This window comes from Opisthocomus hoazin, chromosome 6 (assembly GCF_030867145.1).
Source record: "Opisthocomus hoazin isolate bOpiHoa1 chromosome 6, bOpiHoa1.hap1, whole genome shotgun sequence".
Classification (NCBI taxonomy): Eukaryota; Metazoa; Chordata; class Aves; order Opisthocomiformes; family Opisthocomidae; genus Opisthocomus; species Opisthocomus hoazin.
Window position 1 is genome coordinate 33,162,016 of NC_134419.1, and position 23,829 is coordinate 33,185,844.

The 23,829-nt window shown below is 41.7% G+C and overlaps 2 protein-coding genes across 6 annotated transcripts in view; both read right to left on the bottom strand.

The window, feature by feature from the left end:
• Positions 1-23,829, bottom strand: part of RABGAP1L (RAB GTPase activating protein 1 like) — a 247,593-nt gene that overhangs the window by 150,883 nt on the left and 72,881 nt on the right. The window lies entirely within an intron of this gene.
• Positions 7,198-10,029, bottom strand: GPR52 (G protein-coupled receptor 52). Its single transcript, XM_009939577.2, has one exon. It carries the CDS (start codon positions 9,947-9,949, stop codon positions 8,864-8,866), a length of 1,086 nt encoding a protein of 361 aa, XP_009937879.1. The 5' UTR covers positions 9,950-10,029; the 3' UTR covers positions 7,198-8,863.

Sequence of the window (23,829 nt, forward strand, 5' to 3'; positions counted from 1 at the left end):
CCTTCTCCCCCATGACATTCACGACCTTACAGACCTCTTGCACTCCCCTCCACTTTAATCCTCTCTCTTTCAGGTTAGAAAATCCTAGAGGCTTTACTTGTTCCTTAGAGAAGGGCAGTTCCTTTGTCATTCCTCAGAACTCCTTCCAGCTATGCTACCACGGAGCAGTTACACTCAGTATTCAAGGTCCAGACACACTACAGTGATGGTAGGGATGCTTTCTAATAGTTTTCTTTATTACTTACATAATTACTAATATCTTGATACTTATTGGCAAGCTGTGGCTCATTAAACTACCATTTCCATAAGGCAACTTATAGTAACCCAAAATCCTCTTCCTGATAGGAAACGGATACAATTCATTTTGTTATTGTATGAAAACTAAGTGCTGCTTTACTTCAGAATCTATCTTTGTATTTACCTCTTGAACTCCACCTGCCGCTTGAAATCCAAATCTTTCCCAAAATAAATTATCAACAGGTACTCCTCACCTACACCACATTTCAAACCTGAATATCATGTAAAAAATTTTCATCTTGCTATAAATTTATTTTAAACAAAATCAATACTATTGAGCACATTGCTAAGATTTTTATTTTTAAAATACAGGCATTATCAATGAAGTGAAATTCATAAAATAAGATTATCATTGAAGCAGAATTGTATGAATGACCAACCACCACAGACATACTTTTCCCTTCTCAAGCCAGGATAAACCAGAAGAAAGGAGCTGCAAATGCACAGGGATAAGAGGGACAAAACTCGCAGCGGCAGTTAAGCAGTAACGCTCCTATGCTGCATCAGAATCAAAGGAAATACAATAGAGAGACAAAGGATCTCCATAAGCCCCATCCAAAATACTGATTCACCACCAACACAGAGTTTCTTTAATTAGCAACGATTACAAATAAAATCAGAGGCAAATAATATTTCAGCCCAACAGAGGAGGTTGGAGAACTTGTCATCTGTCGATGCGGCTCGTTGCCAAGACAGCTGAAGTCTAGTAAACAAGGTACAGCAACAGCTTCTTTTAGACACAACGAAACGCAGCCTAAAGAGATTTAGGACTAGATGTTATGCCCTTCAAGGATATGATCTTTCTAATATTCTCACAGAGGTTTTTACATGAGTCAAGTGAAGAACACATCTGCATAACAGCAAAATTGAATTTAAAATTTGAATTCCAAACCAAACTTTAAAAAACCCAAAAGCCAGAGATCAAGTAAAGCATAGCCAGCAAAGGAAAAGAACTAATCGGTTGCGAGCTCCCAGGGTAAGACATCACAGATATTCTGGTCTCCAAAAGTCCCACGTTGAAAAATAAAAGTTCTTTAAAATAATATAATTACGATAGCATGCAGTTATGCTTACATCTATTAGATTTCTTGCTTTTCTATATGTCATCTTCATAAGCCAACATGAGATACTGCCTGGGCAATATTAAGTACACAGAAAGTAGTTTTGGATAAAGGCGTTTCACTTATGGCCTGGTTGCTGTTTTGGCTTTGGTAATTTTTGCACACTCTTAGCACTTGGCCAACTCCAGCCACAAAGTGGTCCCCAAAGCCCTTGAAATGAAGAAAAAGCTGCCACTGAAACCTGGCCGTTACGTGACTGTTTACAACCCTTCTGTAAGTACAGTTGCATTAAATCTCACTATAAAAATGGTAGTGCCCAAAACCTACCTGATCACAATAAAATACTCTCACGAGGATCCCGATCACCTATGGCGGACATAGATGAAACCCAGACTAACCTGTTCTTGACCTAGTAACAATTCACTACTCCTAGTATAGAGATCTCTCATTTTTAACTACATCAAAGTTCCTTGCCATTAACAACCCTAATAAAAAAAGAGTTCTGCAAAGACCTTGTTGAGGCAGTTGATGGCATTATCGCCTTCAGCTGTCCATGCCACCCCTTCTGTGGAAGATGAACTCCACGTAGTAACTGTGTAAGCAGAGCACAGGCACGTGCTTCAGCCATGCCAGTGTTCTCTGCCAAAAATGGGTTTGTGCTATGCTGCCAGGCTGACCTGAAGCAGCCAAGGCAGAGGCGGCGAGGCGTGGGCATGGTTCATTCTGCTGCCAGCACGGTAACAATTCCAACCACCGCGGGTTTAGTCAGGGAGCATGAATCAGAGGGTTAACTGGCACGTCGCACTGAGCACGACCTACGTGAATCTCAGCAGCAAACCAGGGGGTGGACATCTTCCAAAGAGACACAAGCGTTTTCTGTTCAACATTCCGCGTTTACGCAGAGATGTGAACAGGAAGATAGAGCAACATAGTGGGCATTATGGTAAACTACCAAAATACCGAAATAAAGGTCACTCACTCTCAGTATTTGGCCACCCACAGCCACAAGCTCACCTGGGCTCATCTGATGTAATAATTTCATGCAACAGATGAGGAGCAGCCCATCTGAGGAACGGTCAGCTCTTCTGCCTCAACACACAGATCTCATATTTGTTTCCCCACAATAAAACAGCCAATAAGAACCTGTATGTTATAATTACTAAATAAACAACAAAAAAAACCTGTGGGTTCAGCAAGTGTCCTTCCTAGGTCAGAAGAAACTTGCCTGATCATGGAAAACATCATTTGTCCATTTTACAATTCTAACCTGAGACGTCATACAAGAAGAACATTTAGAGAATACATGCACAAGCACAAGTAACACTGGAGAGATCACACAAGGACTAAAAACCCTCACCTGGTACAGGTATTTGCAGACTTTCCTGCCTCAAGCATATGAAATTCAAAGCAGTACATGTTCCACAAGCAACTTGCTTTGTTCTCTCCCGGGGACACTCTATCACACTTTCCCAAGTCCCTTTCCTATTCTTCATTTACATAGCTCATAAAACAGACCTCTTCCATGATTAAAAGAATTTGTGCTTATTCAAGGCACTTACAGAAAAAGAAGAAAAACCAACAAGCATTATCTGTATGATTTAAAGAAAACCAAGAAACAAAAAGCAATGCTGTCAAGATGCAGAAATGCCCTCGCATGATTAACAGAGACACCTCTGAGCTTCCCCTTCTCAGAACCTTTGTGTTTTGTCACTTTTTCTAATGCTGCCAGTCGTAAAACCTAGATTGCGAGCTTCGAGGGAGGGATGAATATTGCATACAAATAGCGAAACTCTTTTCCCTGGCAATCACTGCGTTTACAAGTTTCATTTTGATCCGAATCACCTTCTCTTTGTTCAGCCCGAGTCACGCAGTGATTAAAACGAAAAGCCTTCAGCACTGCTGTCAAGAGGGTGAAGTTGGCAGCAGTCAGCACAAGACTGTGATAAAATCCCGAAGATCTCCAGGCATTTTTACTGCCTGAAATTGCTTTTCCTAGCCTTCTGTCAGTGCAGCAGAAAGCACTGAGGTTTCCTTATATTCATCCTACCTTCCACAGTACTTGGACAAAGGGAAAGTCCACAGAAATGACGGATGTAGAAGTGAGGGTTTGTGTTTTCTCGAGGCTGTGCTGGGGCGCAGAGCCATTAACAGCTGCTTCTCCATTCGCATACCGTTCCTTTAGCACTTAGCTCACAGAGCTCCGATCACATTTTCTGGAAGGGTTTTCCTAATATCAGATGGAGAAAGGAGTCATTTCATTTAAGATTAACTAGAAAAATCGGTGAGTAGGAAGCTACCCTTAAATGTCGTCTTTCTATATTGCTTTCATCCCACTAATCTACAATAATGACACAGTCTTCTGTTAACAATTAAATATGCTTCATGTCTGCAGAGATCTACGAATCATTTTAGTATACGGTAAAAAAAAAATCAAATGTGTCCACTTTAAATGGGGGGGGGGAGGAAATCAGATTTTACTTGAACTTCATATTTGGTTTAGCAAAAATCATGTAATCTTTGGAAAATACTATCTTTAAGCATAATGTTCCAGGCAATACTTCAAGCGACAGGAAAACACTACCTCAGTGATGCTTCCACTTCTGGACAAGCCTAAATATTAATCAGCATATAGTTAACAAACTGATGTTTGGTTTTGTCATTCAAATCGCACACATACAAAATTTTAACCAAAAAACCCCAACAGAATAAACCTAATTCAGCTCTTTAGTAGAACGATGCACCACTCCATCCATAAAAGAGCCCACAGAGAGACAGAGGTAACGTGGGCAGATCAGGTCAAAGGCTTAACCTTATCCTTTTGGTGACAGTGACAATAAAATTGAAAGATTTGCAAATTAGCTGATCCTGGAGGATGGCTGGGGAGGCCACTGCCACCTTCATTGACATTCTTCCCCCACAGCAGCTTTGGCCTCGTCAACCTCTGGCGCTGCTCCTTGGCAAAGTCAGCTCCGGGGCCATCACGTTGCTAGGCTCGCTGCAATTCCGTTTGCGATCTGCTCAAGGGATATTCCCACTACGAGGTACACATCCCCAGCATTCAAACAGCAGCATTAAAAGTAGGAAAAAAAAAAATCATCTATTTATTTATTTGCTTGGCTATAACTGTAATACAGAAAAGAAAGATAAAATAGTTTCATCTTGAGAACCAACTGTGAGGTAATATTAAATCTGATGCATTGCCCATCAACTCGATATCCTGTTGCAACAACAGACTCGTTTATAGTTAACCTTAATTTGTCATATGGAAGATGAAAGAGCTAATCATTACATTGATACACTTCTCTCAACAGCCAATAGCTAATATTGACTGGAAAGTTATTTTACGAGAAAAGGACATGTTATTAGTTTCATTGAGTGTAAAAATTAAGTGTGATTAGGGATATTCAGCTGCCAAGCACTAATGAATTAAAAATGTTATAAAACCAATACAAATGCTATTTTTAAAAGGTCTTCATAAACTGCATCTATAAAAGGTGGCTCAATAAAACAAAACACTCCAAACTTTTCAGCAGAAGCACAAAGATTCTGCACGAAAATAAACCTGGCATGATACCTCATGCTTTGCCAAGCACATTTACAAAACGGATTCTTCATCAGAAACCAGGAAAAAAATAATCTTACTGTAAGACAACACGCAAACTTTTAAAAGACAGCATTGTGCTTTACATTATCACAGTTTTCTTCCCCTTTAAAGCACAGTATTTTAAGGAGAAATTCACTTAGCCACTCCACAAAATAAGGAAACACATAAAATTTGGTGAAGAAAAAAATTACTTTTCTGGTAGCACTTCTGCTGCCATTGCACAATTTTATTTATTTTTTTTTTTACTTTTCCTTAGGCTGAAGACATGATGTTCCAAAAATGGTAAGGCAATCGACCTTTACATAGCCCCTGCTATGCTACAAGCATCGGCACTGGGGAAAAATGCAACGGCACAACATAATCTGCCTGCACAAAGGAGACAGCGAGCTTTGTTTCACATATCTATTAGGCATAGCTCTTAACTTTAACCTTTTTATTTTTACATCTGTTTTTTTCTCATGACTGCTTTTATTTTTAAAGGTATCAAAAGTTCTAGCAATTCCCTCAATGTATCTGTATATGGAGAGGCTTTATTGTTACCTATGTATCGACCATGACTTCATCACGTCGATTTCTTTGGTCAGTGCCTGGTCATCTGGTCACCAGGTATTTCATAAATCACAAAGATCTTCAGGCACATGAAAGTGGGGCATGTACTCCAGATGCCAGCTTTAAAAGTCTCATTCTTTAATCAGATTTTCATACAAGAACATGAGACTTTATATAACGACAGAATGAAAATCAGAAGTGACAGACTGGGTGACTGAAATTCCTGTTGGACTCTATTCATCAACACGTCCAGCCTTATAATTTTGGAAGAGAATTTAGCACCAGCTGGAATCCTCCGACAGCGTTAGTAAAACAATAACAAACCTCCCTCAAACACAATTTTAAATCATGAGTTTAGAAAACACTTTCAAAAAATGAAACACACACACAATTTAAAAATTCCCGTGACCAACCAGCAGGTCAAATCCTTTCATCGCGGAAACGGCAAGAAGAAACACCGCGTTTAACTCTGCCGAGGATGTTTCATTTGACAGATTCCAGGCTGATGTGTGACTTTACAGCAACTGAAATCTGAGGTGCAAATAAGCAAATTAGCCTTCTTGCACCGACAACATTATGCCGATGTTTAAGAAACACCCCCCCAAAAAGGGGCAAAGAACTTTGGAACCTACTTTTTGTTTGTAGGGCACTGGATTTCTACTCCAGCCTGAGCAGAAAGGCCATCCTCAGTCCCGCCTGGCAACTCCGCAAGCTCAAGGCGATGGCAGAGAGGAAAGCATTGCTAACTCTGCCCTTCCGGGCAAGGAGTGGCTGGGCTGGGGAGTAAGCCTTGTGCCGCAGGCTCTGCGGCCAAGCTCCCTTCTGACCTACCGTTTGCAGGCAACAACGCCTCGAGCTGCTGCACATCAGCTCTGTTGGCTGAGGTTACCCGAGCAGGGCTCAGCTAAGGCACTACCAACACCACTGATTCAGTCTGTGTATTTCTACACTTTTCGGTCACAGTCCCACGCTAACGATGCGCCTGTCGCCTCCAGGCTGTGTTGCCTAATTACAATACAAGGTTAGTTCAAGCATTTTCTAAAACTTTTCTTGAACTTCAGGAGGTCCCCTAGAAACTTGTTACCAGGAATGCCAACACAACCCAGAAGCGGTAAGCGGCCAGCTCTGGAGCACAGCTACAAAACTATTTCACTGGTATGAAAACAGCCCCGAGAGTTGTGAGAAATGAGACATTTTGTTGTGCCTTGTCTAAGTCTTGCACGCTGAGGACATACTAAGCGGGAAACAATGACAAAATATCAACAAAATGAAATTAATCCAAGTTGCGTTTGTAATAAGAGATGGGGTTACACAACCTCATCGAGCAGCAGTCAGCCAAAAAGAGCCTTCCAAAATAAACAGTGACTTTTTAAGAGAAGGCAGCAGACACATCCCTGTAGACACGGAGCACTACGAGAGATGTGCAAAGAATACTGCTCATTTTGCCATAGTATCTGTCAGGGCTAATTGTCAGCAACAGCTCAGCTTAGCTAGGGGAATGTTTCAAGTAACATTTCAATCTGCTTTAAGGATCATGCAACGCTAGAAACCAGTATAGAAATGTTTAAGACAGCAAGTAAGCAGCTTTGAGGTTTGGATTTTAAATCGTTCACGCTTGAGTCCTGACCCAACAGAACTTTCACAGAGAACAGAGCGTAACATCAGGGAACTAACACCGAGGCTGGTTTTGATATACATAATACTACTTTATTCCATTGTTTCAACTTTCTTACAGGTTTAAAAAACGTACAGGGGTTCAGAACCACCTCAAGAGAACAAAGAATACATAATTACGGGAGATCTAGAGTCAAACCACAAGTGTGCAAGCGTGGTTAGCTTCCATTACAAAAAGTAATAGGCACAATCTTTACATATGCATTTTGGTGAAAGAATGAATAAAAGTGCAGTGTTAAAAGGCACCAATAATCAATAATTGAGCCTTTTTTAAAAGCCAATAACCATCTAAGAAAATTACATTTGGTTCAAAATAATAATGTAAATATGTTATTGATCGGCATGCATCTGAACCCCTGGCAATTTATTACACAAACCTAATGTGCGCCCTTGCAAAATCAAAAAGATTTCATCAGTGGACCTGAAAATCAGTTCGGTACAAAAGGAAATACTGAAGCTCTTTGCCCGTATTTAATACTAAACTGTCTTGCTCACCTCCTCTAAGAACACTTGTCTAACAAACAGCTATTCGACAACTGCACAGAAGTATTTCTCTTAAAGCAAGTGTAATTTTTTAATCCTGTAGCATTGACCTATTCCATGTGCTATGAAAACACTAGGCACAGACCACAATTTACTTTTTCTCTAAAAAAAATACAGCGTGTGCAAGCTAGGTTCACACAACGGATCGACAGCTGCAACAGTAAGCTATTTAGCCTTCCCAAAGAAAAGGGCTAGTTAGTTTTCATTCTCTAAGCAGTGATGCACACCGCCGTGTGCGGTTATCGTCCCTGCACTAGGACTGCCTGGGTAGCCAATAAAGGCAAAGCTTTAGTAGACCCTAAAGGACACTACATCAACACCGTGTGCGAGGTTAACGGGATCAAGGGAATGAAAGACTGAAGAAGTCATCGTACCCGGGCAGCTGCGGTTACTCAGCCAGCCAGTAAGGGCTATTGCTTTCCGCCAGAAGAATAGTTTGAAACTCCGTTTACCTCGTAGGTGACCTCAAACCAAACCACTTGGACATGATGGAATCTAGGGATGCACAGTACGGAAAAACGGGGGAAACGAGAGGGAGAGCTTCTGTGGCAGTTCTACCAAAATGTGCCATTTTATTCCAAAAGCGTCACATGCCCAGTGTAGGCTGTATGCATTGCGGATTGTTCGTACAACTGAAAATTGTACAGGATGTGAGCAGAGACAGAGCTGATTATTAATCTGCAATATCTACTATAGTCCTCAGGTATATAATTTACGGATAGCCACTTACTGTGTTGTTCACTGTTTCCTCTTAAATATATTTAAATTCAGAAGGCTACAGTATATTCTGACACAAAGTTAGTAAGACAACTTTTCTACACGGGGGAAGTATATGGAGGCAACTAACTTATTTTATGAGGAACCTCCTCTGATGTGTTAGTTATTTCATGCCCTTTGGAAGATTTTTAGTTCTGACTTTCTTCATCGTCTCCGTCAAATTGCTCTCCTCACAGTTTCGCAAGAGCTACATTCCAGTTCAGCGACCCCTCTCACAGCAGCCTTTTCCTTTTCCGCAACCCCTTTTACACGCACTCTAACCAGCAAACTATTCCAGTAAACATTTCTCTTCTGGCAAGTCTCCCGATACAGCAAACACTATCAAAACTCCGCGTTCAATTACATGTGCCGGTTTTCTTTAAATGGAGCAGGAATTAGCCCGTTTTCTTGGTTTAGGCTCCCGTACGTCCCTGTCTTTTAAACACATACAAGATGAACATATTGTCTCTGACAGTCTCCGCAGTCCCAGCCTGAAAACGCTGTTGGAGAGGCTATAGATCACACAGTTGCAGAAACTATTGCTTATAGCAAGCCACGTCGTTAAGAAGGAAAGTGCTGGGTTTTCCAACACCCTAGAGCTCTCCAGCAGAAAGTATATGATATAGGGGAGCCACAGCATGTAGAACACGCTGGTTATCCGAAACAAAACCATGGCATAGCGGCGATCGGGGCTGTGCCCAGTCTCCCCAGCAGCATCCACTTCGTGGCTAGGAAATCGAGCTCTCCGATCATTGATCTCTTTGGTGTGCTGCCGGCAAATTTTAAAGATGTGGAAATACGTGAAGCATATGACAAAGGCAGCAGGAGCGTACAGTAAGCACACGATAAAGCCAGTAAAATAGGCATTAGTTAGCCAGGAGGTAGCACACCATTCAAAAATATCTCCATGGTAACCAGGTTTTCCCCAACCAAAAAAGGAAGGCAAGAAGATCAGACAAGAGTATATCCAGATCAAAGTGATGCAGATTCTCAAGCGACAAGGTGTGACCAGCTGATTATAGGAGAGAGGCTTTGTTATAGCGAGATAGCGATCCACACTGATGCAAGCAAGGCATGCCATAGATACGCTTTTGAGCACAGAGATGATATATCCGAAAACTTGGCAAGTCAAGGACTCGTGGACACCTGTCGAGTAGTGGAGCAGTGACAAAGTAGGAACCAAGCAGCTAACTCCAACAAAGAGATCGGCATAGGCCATGGTCTGAATAAAATAGCTGGTGGTATAATGATGCAGAAGTGGAGCACAGTGGAATACAAATATCACAGTTAGGTTACCCGCAATAATTAAAAATGTTAGCAAGACAATAACAACTGTCTCAAGGATACAGATGTCAACTGCATTGTAGTGACCAAATCCAAGAGGGCAGGAGAGATGCTCGGATATGTTCACAACACTACTGCTCATATTCAGAGTCCTCCATTCAATCCATCGGGACTGGTTCATGTTTTGTGACTGGGGAACACTGCAATCTGAGCCTTAGCGAGCAGGTGACCTGCTGAACAGCAGCTAAACTCTGCTTCAGCGTCTCACGATCTCTCTTTGTAGACACTGCCAGTGCTTACATTTGAGAGGATTACAGTCCCATAGCTGTTGATGCCTCCTCAGCATCACTGCATCACCTCTGGCAAACCTTAGCTTTAAGGAAAGAAAGAAAGAAAGAAAGAGAAGAAAAAAAAAAAAAGCCAGAAAAAGAAAGGCCACTGATCAGCTCCTCCAGTGCTCTTGACCAATCATTAGCAAACACAAGGCACTTCTAAAACAAACAGGTACTGTGAAATATGGAAATAAAAACTGGCAAGAGAAACACATTCATTTCCCAGGGAAGGAGGGGGGGGGAATCTCTGACTGCTTATTTTCCTGAGAAAGTTATCTACTTTGGAATAGAGTGGGGTGAGGGGGAGGAAGGGAAGGAGGAACCTCAGTACAGCTCAGGTTTCTGGACCAGCAGATGCTGGAGATAATCTTCCTAATGTCTCAATTTAAACCACAGACTGACTGGAGAGTAAAGGAAAAAGTTCATCATCTAATGCGGTCTTTTCTGGCTCCATTCAGGAGACAGTACTCCGTCTCGTCCATGCTTTTCATTGGAAAGGTAAGGAAAACATTTTTGTCAAGGTTAATTCCAATAGACTCACCACTGTTTGGGTATGAATAATGAATTTTATTTGGAGGGAGACGGGTGGCGGACAAGGCAGATTTGTCCTCTGACTCCCAAGAAAGAAAACATACATCTCACATACAATGAGGAAGGTCGTGTCTATTCATTTAAAAATAAAAATAATTTAAGAATAGAATTTGGAGACTTCTGTCAATATTCACAATTCCTTCAAACAGTTACAGTCCATTACAATTACTAATGTCAGAAGTATAATTGAAGGTCCTCACAGACAAAATAAATCCTCTTGAAATTAATGTCGGCAATGGTAATTTAAAATAATCATCTTTGGAAACTCTGCCATATCTGCTACAGAGGATCGTTACCCAGGAGTTCACAGGTATATCCATGATATTGCTCACCTCTGCAGCAACACCTCAATCATTTCACAAACCCCCACACAACGAGAACAGAAACTTCCATCTGCATTCTGCTGCGAAGCTAATGAAATGCTGATTTGACTAGAAAAGCTGCCATTGTTTACTACTCCATTATTCTGGTGTTCAGCTTCATCTGCTGCGTAGTTTTAGGGTTCCTGCCTTTATTAGACGATCAGCACAATAAACAGTCGCTTTAAAAAAAGGTTCTTTGAATTGCAGGACATTACCTTGTTCATTTTATTTGCAGTTACAGAGAAAGCAAACGTTAGAAGAAAGCATCTTCTGCGTTCAGTTTTAAGTAAATGCTCGATTAGTTCAGGAATCATTAGGCAGGTAATTAATTGTATACAATCTTGCTTTTTGGAAGGCCCCTAAAATGTCGAACCCGTCTTTAATCCTGGAGTTCCTGAGACTAGAAGACTGGCAGCGAGAATTCATGAATCCACATCAAATGATCTCCAAGGTCATTCAGCTATTACGCCGGCATTTCCTTCAAGTCTCTTTAAAAGTACCAGCATCTCTCTGCCGTTTTTGCTGGTCCTTGCTATGCCTTCAGGAGGAATTTCAGACACGGAAAAAGAAACATTTTCAATTCTGGCGCAGCAGTTTGAGGGGAAGCGTTCTTTTTGGAGTTAATTTCCTCTCGAGCATCACCACGCCGCACAGAAAGTCCTTCGGCTTTTATACCACCCCAGAATATTTCCGGCTATTCCTTCCCTTCATCCGCAAGCAACAGAGCACGTACAAACTCACTACTTTCCCCGGCTCCGCGTTGAAGCAGTACAGCCAGCCGGCTCACCTGGGCGCATCCTCCTCGGCCGCCGAGCCCAGGGCAGTCCCCGCGCCGGCGGTGCGGCGGGAGCTTCTGCCGCTCTTCCCCTCCTTCCCCCCGGCAATGACTGCCTGCACCTGAGCCGCTCCTCCTCCTCCTCCTCCTGCCCCCCCCCGCGCCCAGCGACGCGGCGGAGCGGGGCGCAGGGAAGGTGACTGCCCCCCCCCGCCCGGCCCCAGCCAATGGGCGCGCCCGCACAGCCCGGCGCGGCGGCTCCCCCCGCAGCGCGGCGGGGAAGGGAGCGCACCGCACCGCCCCGCCTCGCGGGGCCCGGGCGCGGCCGGCGAGGAGAGGGGCTCGGCCAGCCCGCAGAGCCCGGCCGGGCAGCGGGCAGGGGGAGCCGGGAGCTGTCCACCGGGGAGCTGCGGTCAGCGCCGAGACCCCCCCGGCGAGCTGGCTGCTGGCCCAGCACCCTGACCCCCCCACCCCACCGAACAGCCCGGCCCGCCCGGCTGCCCGCCGCTGCTCGGGCTATGGCACAAACAGCCTGAATCCCCGCCTCGCTGAAAATCACTCCGCAAGAGTTACACGCCGACTACTAACTTTGTACGTATGCATCCCTTATTTTACAAAGCTAAATGTTCACGGGCAATGGGTGTTTGCCGTGGTTTGATGCTGCTTAAAAGACAAAATTACAGTCTGCTAAAAATTAATTACAGGCAGATTTATTTTAAAACTCGCCTGCAGCTGGTTTCAATGCTGTACCAATTTTTAATTGCTCCAACTGATGGCAGACATCGGTTTTAATACAAATACTTGTCAGCAACACATCATTTTCCAAAGCACAGGCTTTTTAACCCAATTCACTGATCTCTCCATTCCTGCAAGTGGCTGCTGTTACTCCCTGATTACAGACTCAGAACTTCTGCACGCTGCCTAAAAAAAAAAACCTGTAACAGAAGTACAATCCTCAAAGTTATCTCACACAGACGCTCCATACGTCCCGAGACAGAGAGAAATACCAAGATACCAACCACGAAACAGTATTTTGGGCTACAGATCAGCAAAATACACGTGTCAAGAACAGCATTGGAGGCGTTAACAAACTCAGTCATTAGCAACTGCAGTGATTTAAATTCTTTTAGTTCCAAGGCAAACCACAGGCAAAATTGTAATAAGCTGCTCCTGGGTTAACATTTGTATTTCGAGTACAGCCTGGAGCAAGTATTGCAGCCTGAACGACGAGACTGTACAAATGTGAAGCAGCATAAAGCGCAGCAGCGTAAGCGTGCTTTGCAGTAACGGCGTGTCACAATTCCAAATTCTCCCATCGAAGGATTTAAGAAAAAATTAAAATCACTCCGCTACCTCCGAACTGTAAATGGTTGCGACGACAGATTTAATGACTAAATTTAGCCCCTGAATACAGCTCGAAGCCACAGCTATCCCTACCCCGGGCGGAACAATAGGAAGCAATTTTTATTCCTCCTCTTCCCACTCCTCCTGGGGGGGAGGAGGAGGAGGAGGAGAACAGACAATGGTGTGCACAGGCAAGGCAGCCAGCATCATCCTCCCTGGGCCAGTTCGTGGTGGGCACCAGAGACACAAAAGGCCAAAACATCTTAGAACGGATGTTTGCCAGCCTCACAGACGCGAGGACACGTTAGATAAGCAAAGGTAACGCCTAAAATTAAGTGGGCCACAGAGACGACAGGCTCAGTGCGTTCTGCTTGATCGAGATTTGAGTATCGGCAACTCCTGAAGCTTCCAAATGTCACGGCGACCACCGAGTCATGCCGGTCGCACCCAGCTGACGCAGAAAACCACAGCGCCTATACGCTGGGCTCAGGGTACCGAACTCTGGGAACAAGCTCTCATGCCAGCCAGATCCTGGGACAAGAAATCCGGATGCTCTAAGCAGGTAAGAGGTAACAGAAAAATCCACGGCAGCCTCTGCTGGTTGGTTTTCAGTGCAGGTAAAACGCTTCCCTTTCATGAATGACAATGATGGGCACATAGCGATTCAAAAGTAAGGAAGTTTGCTTGCTTTCCTTGTGGAAATACGAGCAGGCTTCCTTCAATACCAGAAAAAAAAAGCCACGCTGCAAGCTGCCAGCGGCTTGCTCACCTCTGCTGCTCCCGGAGCCCAGCTCCTGCCGGCGTTTTCCAAGCAGCAGCAGTGCGAACTGCCACAGACTGACTGCCCCAACTTGTACGGTATTTTACGTCTATCTGGAGGCAAGTGAAAATAAAAGCAGGAATCAGCTGGCCCTGGCGAAACCATGCCATTAGAGACAGAATTTTACAAGACGTGGCAATACTGGAATGTTACATCAGAGGCAGTAGAGAAAAAGTTTTCTATCTGTAGATTAGAGACACATCAGGGACTCTGGCACACTTTTAAACAAAATGTGCTTCAGGATTATTGTTTTTTTATTTGCATGTAAAGAAAAGGAAGTGAGAAAGAGAAAATGGTTATACTGGACTAATCCAATGGCTGTCACCAAGGCAGTATTTTACCTATTTAACATAGCTGGTTAGGTCCAGCAGAAGGACCGAGCACTCTTCTTCAAGCTGAAGAGAAGGAGCAATGCCGCACCTTCTTTATAAATTACAGCCGCGAGAAACAACAGAAGTTACCACCCCAAACAGAAGACTCACACCATCTGATCCTGCTGGAAACAGCGGAGAGGTGGTAGGAGCTCGAGCTTTGTGCATGAAAAGAAAGCCTGTGAAGGCAGTGGTGATGTGCGTGACCCTGTAAGGAAGCAAGATAAAGCTTCTCAGAGAGAAGAAGTCCATATGGAGCTAGATTTAGAAGCTCCAAGCAAGGAAGCAATCTATTACTCATTTCTTCTATTCAGAAAGGAACAGGAATATTTGTTTTCTAAATCTTTTTTTGGAAGGCAACAGGACTGGTAGCAGCAATTCCTGCAACGCACAAAGAAGCATCTCAGCCACGCCACTCATTTCTAGTTTGAAGTCCTTCAGGACTCTCTTTGGTAAAATATTGGGTGGTCAGATGGATTAAATGGACAACAATAATTTCTGTAAAATCTTTTAAAAAACATTGATTAGAGCAGCGATATGCAGCTGCAGCTATTTCCTTTTATCCACTTTCTCCTTAGCCTATAGAACAAAGGTGTTTCTTCGGTTTGCTTTATTTTTATCTTAACTACCTCTGGCACTTACTTGTCCACCACATCACATGGACATTCTGGTTTTGCTTTTAATGCCTCCAGAAAAATTCTGTTCTATAAAGCCTGCAGCTTGTAGTGCAGCTTAAAGAGGGAGAAGGAGGAAGAATAATCAGTAGTTGCCTTACGTGTGTATGTACGTGGTTGGTTTTTTTACATCAGACTAGTGTTTGAAGTTGCTCCCTTAAGTCATATTGGTGCTGTATTTAAGGCAGAAATCAGTTTTGTTATTTGGAATATAAAGCCTCTTCCCCAAATCCACCCACTAGAGCTTTCTATTTAAAAAACTGCCATGAGAGCTTACACAGAACACAGGAATTTTCACCTGAATGCAGGCGTATAGTGAGAGATATACAAGGCATACATATATATGTATAAAAGTGTTATTTTTTCTTAAAATAATCTTAGACTTCTTAAACAGTTTATGTTGGAAGGCACCTCTGGATATCAACACCCTGCTCAAAGCACGGCCAATTGCAAAGTCAGGTCCAACGCCAAATTGCGTTGGCCCCTACCTAGCCGAGCTGTGAAGGTCTCCGCGGACGGAGCTTTCACAGCTTGTGTGGGCCCCTGCTCCAACGTTTGACAACTTGCACTGTGCCTTCCAATATGGGCGCTGAATTTTTCTCATGGCGGTTTCTCTTCATTGTCACCGAGACCAAACACGCTTGGACAGTGGTAAAAACCCCAAAGTGTTAGTTCTGAAGGAAACTACAGTATCTTGCAGAAAGTTTAAACCCATGAAATACTTCTCCACCCGACAGTCTCATTTATCAGTTTTGCAGCCACAGACCAGTTTCCTTCCCATCTCCCTCCCACCCCATGATCATAAAGAATGCCATAAATCATTTTACAATGCGACGGCCCACATACCCCTGTGACTGCACAAAAGATCAAGTGATATGTGTTACACAGCTACATTTTTGATTTTTTGATGCTCTCGCGGAGCACTTACCTCACCACTACAGGAAAAAACTCTCCCCACAGCCTACACAAGCCTTTTCCACATTAGAGGCGAAATGGAATTTGACGGCAGCAACAGAGTAGGTTCTATAAAGTGGGAAAGAAGGAAGGGGCCGGTATAATTTGGAGTGGAGGGTGGGGGGAGTTCAGGTAAGAGGCTGGAAGGGGACAGTAGCATTATGAGAGGTCAAGGTATGCGAGGGATGAGGAACGGGGCTAATGATCCCTTTTCCTTTCTCTAGTATGCCAGGAGGCTCTGTTTCAGCCTGCTCCTCTGCTGGGCTCTCAGCCCCAGTCCTTTTCCCAGTACTGTTAGGATGCTGTGATACAGAACAAGAAATTGGCAAAACCCTTTTTTTTCTTTTTCTGTGTTGTGATAGATCAGTAGAGAGAGGTGGGCATTCACACTGACAAGTTTATCGTGCAGTCCTTTCATGCTGTTATTTAGCAATTACATCGAACACTTCTGAAGTTTGAAACTTGAATTAGCTACTAACATTATTCGTGTATTTAATAAATATTAAACAAATTTTTGGCATAAATTGCTACAATCTCCCTTTAAACATTACTACTGTGCTCTCACGGATTAGATGGTTACTTTTCTGACTTTTACATTAAAGGACATTTTTCTTCAGGAGGGACTTCCCTCAGGATTATATTGACGCTCCTATGACAAATGGAATTCACTTTGTAAGCTCAATTCAGAGCGACAAATATCACCAAACTTCTGTGCCTCAAATCAATAGAAATAAACCACCCTGCAATAAACTATCTATCAAGAACTGAATTTACTTCAGGGAAATGCTGTGAAGTCTAATGAATGGTGAGAATTAGCATTTTTCAGGACCTGAACACAGCATTTGCTTTAAACAAACAGCACTTAAGCTACATAAGGATGCTATTTACTAGCTGACCACATATGGCAAGAAAAGCTCCAAAATTAATTACAACGGACAGTGGAAAATACACCAAAATGTCTCAGGATGGTATGAAAAGTAAAAAGTCAGACATGTGCCCTCAGACAGTTTCATGTGTCTGTCACTAAAACTAATCCACCTGCCCTTAAACTAGCAGTAGTTTTTTTAAAAAAAAAAAGAATACTGGCAAAAGAATACAGGCATAGTACCTACCACTGCTCCAGGAATCCCGATGGCAGGCCGTGTTATTGGCATTGCTTTTCCTTTCGCTCCTGCTTTTGATTGCATGACTAATGTTTAGTTAGTGGGTTGTGAAAGCATACTGACAGTCTAAAAGAACGTGCATTTCGTTCAGAATTGTCCCTCTGCATTTCAGGTACTACAACCAACCCATGTCCTATCCACGCAGCTGTCTCCACATAGAACACAGCCTCCATGCATTACAGAGAACGGACCTGAACTAGCTATTAATTACACTGCTTTGAAGAGATGATTAATATTTTCACCTGTTAAATCATAGGACCAAAGATGGCAATTAAGAGAACTGCAAATGAAGAAATACTGAAATGCAGAGAATAGTCTGAACAGTGCAGGTAGTATTACCCTTTCATTTCTTATGGGAATCATTTCTCATATTTCAAAATAATACTTAAAAGATTATTTTCATACTGCGTCCATTTAAACTTTTTTGAGGCACATTTTCACATAGTTGTGTTTTTACTAATGCTTTTGTCTATGTCAAGCCAGGAACTACATTCCATAGATCCTGGTATTCTAGAAGTGTATCGCAGCTGGGCACCAAGAAAGTCTATGTTCAAAAGGATTCCCACTGACTTGGCCAAAGCGTAAGCTCAGTCAGTATTAGCAGTAATCTCACTTCAGCAGAGCTAGAATAACAGATTTTAGGGCTACTAAAAAAAAAAAACAAAAACAAAAACCAAACACTATAAGCACCTACTTTGATTTTTCACATAGTGCAAGCCCAAGAGTTCTTTTAAACTACAGCATGACCTTCCAAAAGGCAACAAATTTTGATTCAATGAGTTCAAATGATGAATAATTTATTGTAGCCTTGATGAGGAAGTCAATTTCTAAGGAGGCCTGTGCAAAAGCACCTACTAAGATACCAATAGAAAGATCAAAACCATATACGTCTGTCAGTCTTTCAAAAATCACAAGTTTGGATGCACCAAAGAATAAAGCTAAAGAACACGCAAACGTGACTTTCATACTTCATTGCCTTTTAAAAACAAACAAAAACAGCTATGCCCAGTATTATTTCTTTAAATTCTCCCCAGAGCTCTCCCAAGAGCATCACTTCCATTTCATCCTCAAAGCATTCCTCAGAACTCAAAGCCACGGACACACATCCACAAACCACTGCGTGATCAACACTGCATGCGCTTCCAAATCCTCCTCCATCTCAGCACCGTATTTCTGCACATCACAACGGCAAACCTGTGCGACAAGAAGCTCCCCACCGTAACCTCTGGCAACTTACTTTTAATCTCTGCTGACGGCTACAACACAGAGAACGTTCATGTGCATCATTTATCTTCTTCTCAAAAACAGTTTAAAACCTCTCACAATTACCCACTTCACTCCAACTGCCTTTTCTAAAACTTGTTAAGTGGCAGCTGCCACCATGTGACAAATTCACGGCCATGTGTCAGAAACAGATTCAAATCCCCTTTTCCTGGATGCAGCTTGGGTGACATGGTCACAGCACGTTCACCCAGAGCATCCAGCCTAATCCAGACCGGCTGCCTGGAAGCGCGTGCCTAGTCACAGGGACAACTTACGTTTTGATTTGCGTACATAATTGGCACATTCCACCCCAAACTTTTCCTATAATAGATTGTTAAAAATAGCGCTTCCTCCAGGAGACAAGAGGTGGCTCAGAAAAACACTGAACAACCAGGATCGTTTAGGAGAAAAAGTCACAGCTTCAAATGCTGGTGTAGACAAAAATCAGCTAAGAACTGAACAGTCGCTATTTGTTTCAGGGCAAGATCCACTGAGGAGCAGGTGGTACTGATCCCAAATTTGGACTAGTAAAGCCAATTCCACTATTTCCTGAGGACAATAAAGCTGAAAACAATCAAAGTAAAATGTGAATTTTAGAAGACTATCTTTAAACAAAGTGTTACTCGGTATTACTATTCTACCACTTTTGTGAAGAAATGGAAAAGATATGGCATGAAAACTATTTATAAACTGACGCGTGGCACAATTTCTTTTTATGGATTTTAAGCTCAGCTTCGTTTAGACCAAATTTTCCTCCCAGCTGGAACTGCTGAGAGGTATCACTTATATTCTCTTACAGCACGGAATCTATATCGGCACATACTTGCATTAATAACCATATATGAGAAAGGACCAGGAATAGCTTCCTACCAAGAACAGTCTAAAAGGAAAGTTTTGCAAGCCATTGAAGCAGGCTCCCGGGTAACTCAGAGACATGGAACCCAGCAGTGATAGAAGTTTAGAAAATGCCACTGAAAGCAAGAATCACTGATATTTTCTTTCTCCATGAGTTAAAAATTAGCTAATTAAAATTTATAAAATCATCTCACATCTCATAACTATGTTTCAAGATTAATAACATCTAAATACATTCAACTCCCAATAACTAGCAAATTTTGTCTTCAATTACTTTGATTGTATTAGGTAATGAGGACATTTATATTTATAGCTAGAAATTGGCACATGTAAAATGTTATGTGAGCTGAGAAATTATTTTCTTTATTCAAAAAGAAATACCAAACCTGACATTATTTGCCATCTCTAAGATAAAAAATGAAATTAAACATACAGCACTAAAAATAGGTTAAATATAAAGACAGTAATTTTGAGATCTACAAGTCCTTTTGGAAACAACACTATCAGGGAATATAGAAGTCAACTCTATACATTAAGTTCAAGTCCAACTTCTTTCACCAATATTCAATTCACACGTAAACGTTTCCCCTCCACTCAAAATTATGGTTTGAAGCTAAATGTCAATCGGTTTGTTCACGTATTATTAAGCTATATCATATATAACCACCCAAAACTCAGCATCCCAACACACTGAACTAAACACTGGCCTCTAATTGACAGGATGCCTGGGAAGGGCCGTATGGGACGCGCTGGAAGCACGGGGTCCTACCTGCTACGTTTGCATAGGCTGCTAACGGCCATGATTTCTGTACGGCCACTAGAATTCATCTGGCTTGAAAAGGCACACAGCGTGTTTCCTGCACACCCTTCTTCCCAGCCTGTCTGTGATGTCTGCTGCAGGAACAAACTGAGCATAATTTGTTCCTATACTTTTAATGACAGCGAAGATAAAAATGACATTACAAAAATGGAGTTACTCGCTGTAAAACTTCAACAGTAATCTTTAAAGCAATCCAACAGTAAGGAACAAGAAAACAACCAAACAAGCAGAAAGCAGCACAGCTCTCAAAGCGTAAAGAAAAATTCTTCCTGTGTCAGTAGCAGTTGCCTATACCTTATTTATAGCCATTCCATATAATAAAATATATTCAAAATGACTCTAACAGTTATGGCTTTCTAATTCATTAACTACAACACACGAAAATGAAATTCCAACAGCAATTCTCTATAAAAGAAAGGCTTTATACAGTGACTTGCATTAATTTTTCTGTGTAAGTTATGAAAATACTCAGTAGGCAAAAAACTGCCACAAAAATGGAATAAGGCTAGATTAAAAAAACAAACAAACAAAAAACACTCAGGTTACTTTCCAATCAAAGTGCTCACAGGGCAAGAGCTTTGCTACATTTCCTTCGCCTCCCAAAAAAGGTTCTTTATAAAACAAAGCAAAAAAAGTGAGGAAAAAATGGTTACATTCAAAAAGCTATATTTTATTGTTATGGCAACTGATGTGCTAAAAATAAAGAAATAAAGTTGTTATGGCAACTAGAATTTTAAAGGCAGTCAAAAGTAGAATAATCAAACATTCTGCTGGCTTAAAATGTAACGTCTATGACTCAATTTTCAGAAAGAGCTTCAGAGACAAGTAGTGTTTGGCTTTTTTTGGATTCTGCTTTGGAGATGACAATTAGTACAAGTTTCAGAGAACTGTACAGAGTATAAGGGAGGAAATCAAGGTGAACAGAGAATTAGTCACTGGAAGTTCTCACGGTCAGTAGGAAGAAAGACACACCTTATGCCACTTAATTTATGTCCTGGCAACTTTACCTAGATCTGTAAAATGTATCAGCTTATTATTAAAATACACAGCAATAGAACAGTATTTATGTCACTCATCACAATGATGAGACACTACATAAATAAAAGTTACTTAATGATTCTAAATTAAGTACTGAAAAGTTAGGGAACACCAAAATTTATTCGTCTGAAGAAGCAGAATTCTGCCCCTTTGTATCTACAGAATTATAAAGATGGCTATAATTACAAGATCATAACATAGTCAAAGTTCTGATATGTGCTTGATCATCATTACAGGGCTTCTAGCTATACAAGCACTTCGGAGACAGTCTTGGAGAACTCCCTGTCTCCCATCCAATACTCGTCAGATTTTCAAAACTGCGACTTTAATTAAAAAATTGTAAGAAGTGTGTGCACTGTGAAACGTTCTTAAGATAAGATAACCCTTAATTAATACTAAGCAAAGTATTTAACAGATACTTCAGAGAATTATGACTGGAAACAGTAACTTACACTGCAAATATTTGCACTGGAACCAGGTAGGTAGCATGTGCTAGCATCCCAGTGTGAGCTAATATTGTAATACAGTTTGTGCCGTAGATTTTGTCTTCACTGCAGATAATCAAGGTTTCTACTGGTGTTACTCATAACTCCTTTCTGAACCATACGAAAAGTCTCTCAGCCCAGTCCACGAGAGCTATCAGCACGCAGGAGCAGCATGGCCAAGCATACAGATCAAAGTCAGGTTCCTCCTCCACTTGTACGAAAGGGAAAAGCATCAGATTAACTCCTTACTGCAGCACAAAAATCAAGAAATTGACACTGGAAATTCAAACACACAAGGGAGTGCAGCAAGGATAACACAGACAAATGTAAGTATATTTTTGTAGTTTTGCTTCTCCAGACTCAGTATGAATCCTTGAGGCTAGATACACAGTTAACTCATTCCTTCTTAAGCATCACGTGAAGCCACAGGTATTTCTAGAGATGTAAATAATGCAGGAAAATATGTTAACTAATGAATCTGTGACAAGGTCAGCAGCTTCTGCAAAGGACACTCCATGTACAACAGTCACTATACATAAATTTTCATCTGTCAGGATAATCTTAAGACATATGAATATCAAGGCTTTAAATCAAAGTTTTGGAAGTATTTTGTCTAACGCTTAGGCTAAAGGAGCCAGGCTGCACATTTTCAGAGTTTGTGCTGACTCAACCAGCTACTAAAGACAAAAAGACACGCTGTTCTGAGCTTTCTATGAAATTAGTTTTCTCACTGTGCAATATTCTAAACTTAATCAAGTGCATGGTTGCCCGAAATGTGAGTCTTCGAGTTCAAAGAAAATGCGTAGCCATCCAAGTATCACTCCACTTAACTGACAGCTATGTAAATCCACTGCTTGCACTCAGCATCCGGAGTCACGCTTCTTGTTCTGCCAGGTATAGCCATTCTGCACTGAATATATAAATATATACATATAAAGCATCCCAAAAGAGTATTTATTCTAACATTTGCAGGCACATTTTATCCCTAACACACGTTTCTACATTTTCAGTTTTCCATAAAAGAAGAATTTAAGAGCAAGCATTTTCATAGAAAGGCAAATGAAATCCTGGCAGGTGTGACAACAAAGACCAAAAGTGCTTTCTGAAACTACATTTACAAATTTGTGAAAGAATTCCAAAAGGTACCTCTAATTCCTTTGCCATACAAGTAACAAGCAGCATAGTTAACCAGACTGCAGTGTTCCAGTAACCTAAGGCTATCCGAAGGTCGCCTCCCGGCCCTGCCCCAGCTACGCGCTCCCATCTCACCCCTTACACCACAGCTACACCAAGGATCAATCTCATTGCTGTAATAGAGGAGTGGGGGGAAGGAAGTTTTCTAAATAAAAATTTACAAGTGACTGTGATGTATCAGCCTTGCAATTGCTAGACAGAGTGTACAGAAGAGACGAACCAGGCAGTAACAGAAACCTCTTCTGGCAAGCACACAGCCTGAAGCCACACCCCCCATAGACGATGATTTAGGTTTAGATTCAGGCTGTATATTGTATTACCTGATCAAAAAAAGGTTGTATTTTGAAACTGGATTGCTTTTGAGACAAACCAGCCATGTGAAGAAGGCTTTGTCACATGCAGCATATGAGTAAAAAATGTGAAGTTCTGTATCATCAATATTCAGTTGTCAGTTTTTTTAAAAAAACAACTGACGAAAATTCACAACAAGAAAAAAAAATTCTTGCTGTCCAAATATTTGGGTATGCCCACAGAAGCCTACAGAAAAGGTTATTAGGAAGAGTACATTTTAGTTTACCTCAGCAGCTGCAAATTTGCTTGCTGATAGGGGAAATTACAAGAGTAATTGGTATGAGCATACTCATCACTGCAGAGGGGAAAAAATGTTTAACAGATACAGGCTGTAAAGAAGATCTATAGGTCTCATCTCCCCTGAAGTGATTACTGTAAAATGTACTTAATATTAGCTCAGCCCCTTGGAAGAATATCCTAAAGAACATACAAATAATATTGTCATTTGAGGTTTATCATAAAGCAGTCAGACATAAATTAAGGTAGCAAAAGGTATCAGAGTTGCCCCTATATTAAATTCCAGTTTGAATTGATGTTTTCCTCACTTCTGTACGCTTTGGGTTTTCTACATATGCAGCTCCAGCCTTGCTGGGCTTTGTTACGATTTCAATGCTTGTGAATTGCCCACTGCTAGCTGCACACTGCTACGGTAGAAACACGCTTTAATAA

What these genes read in the sequence shown, in the direction of transcription:
- GPR52 (XM_009939577.2), bottom strand. Translation starts at nt 9,949, where the DNA reads ATGAACCAGTCCCGATGGATTGAATGGAGGACTCTGAATATGAGCAGT.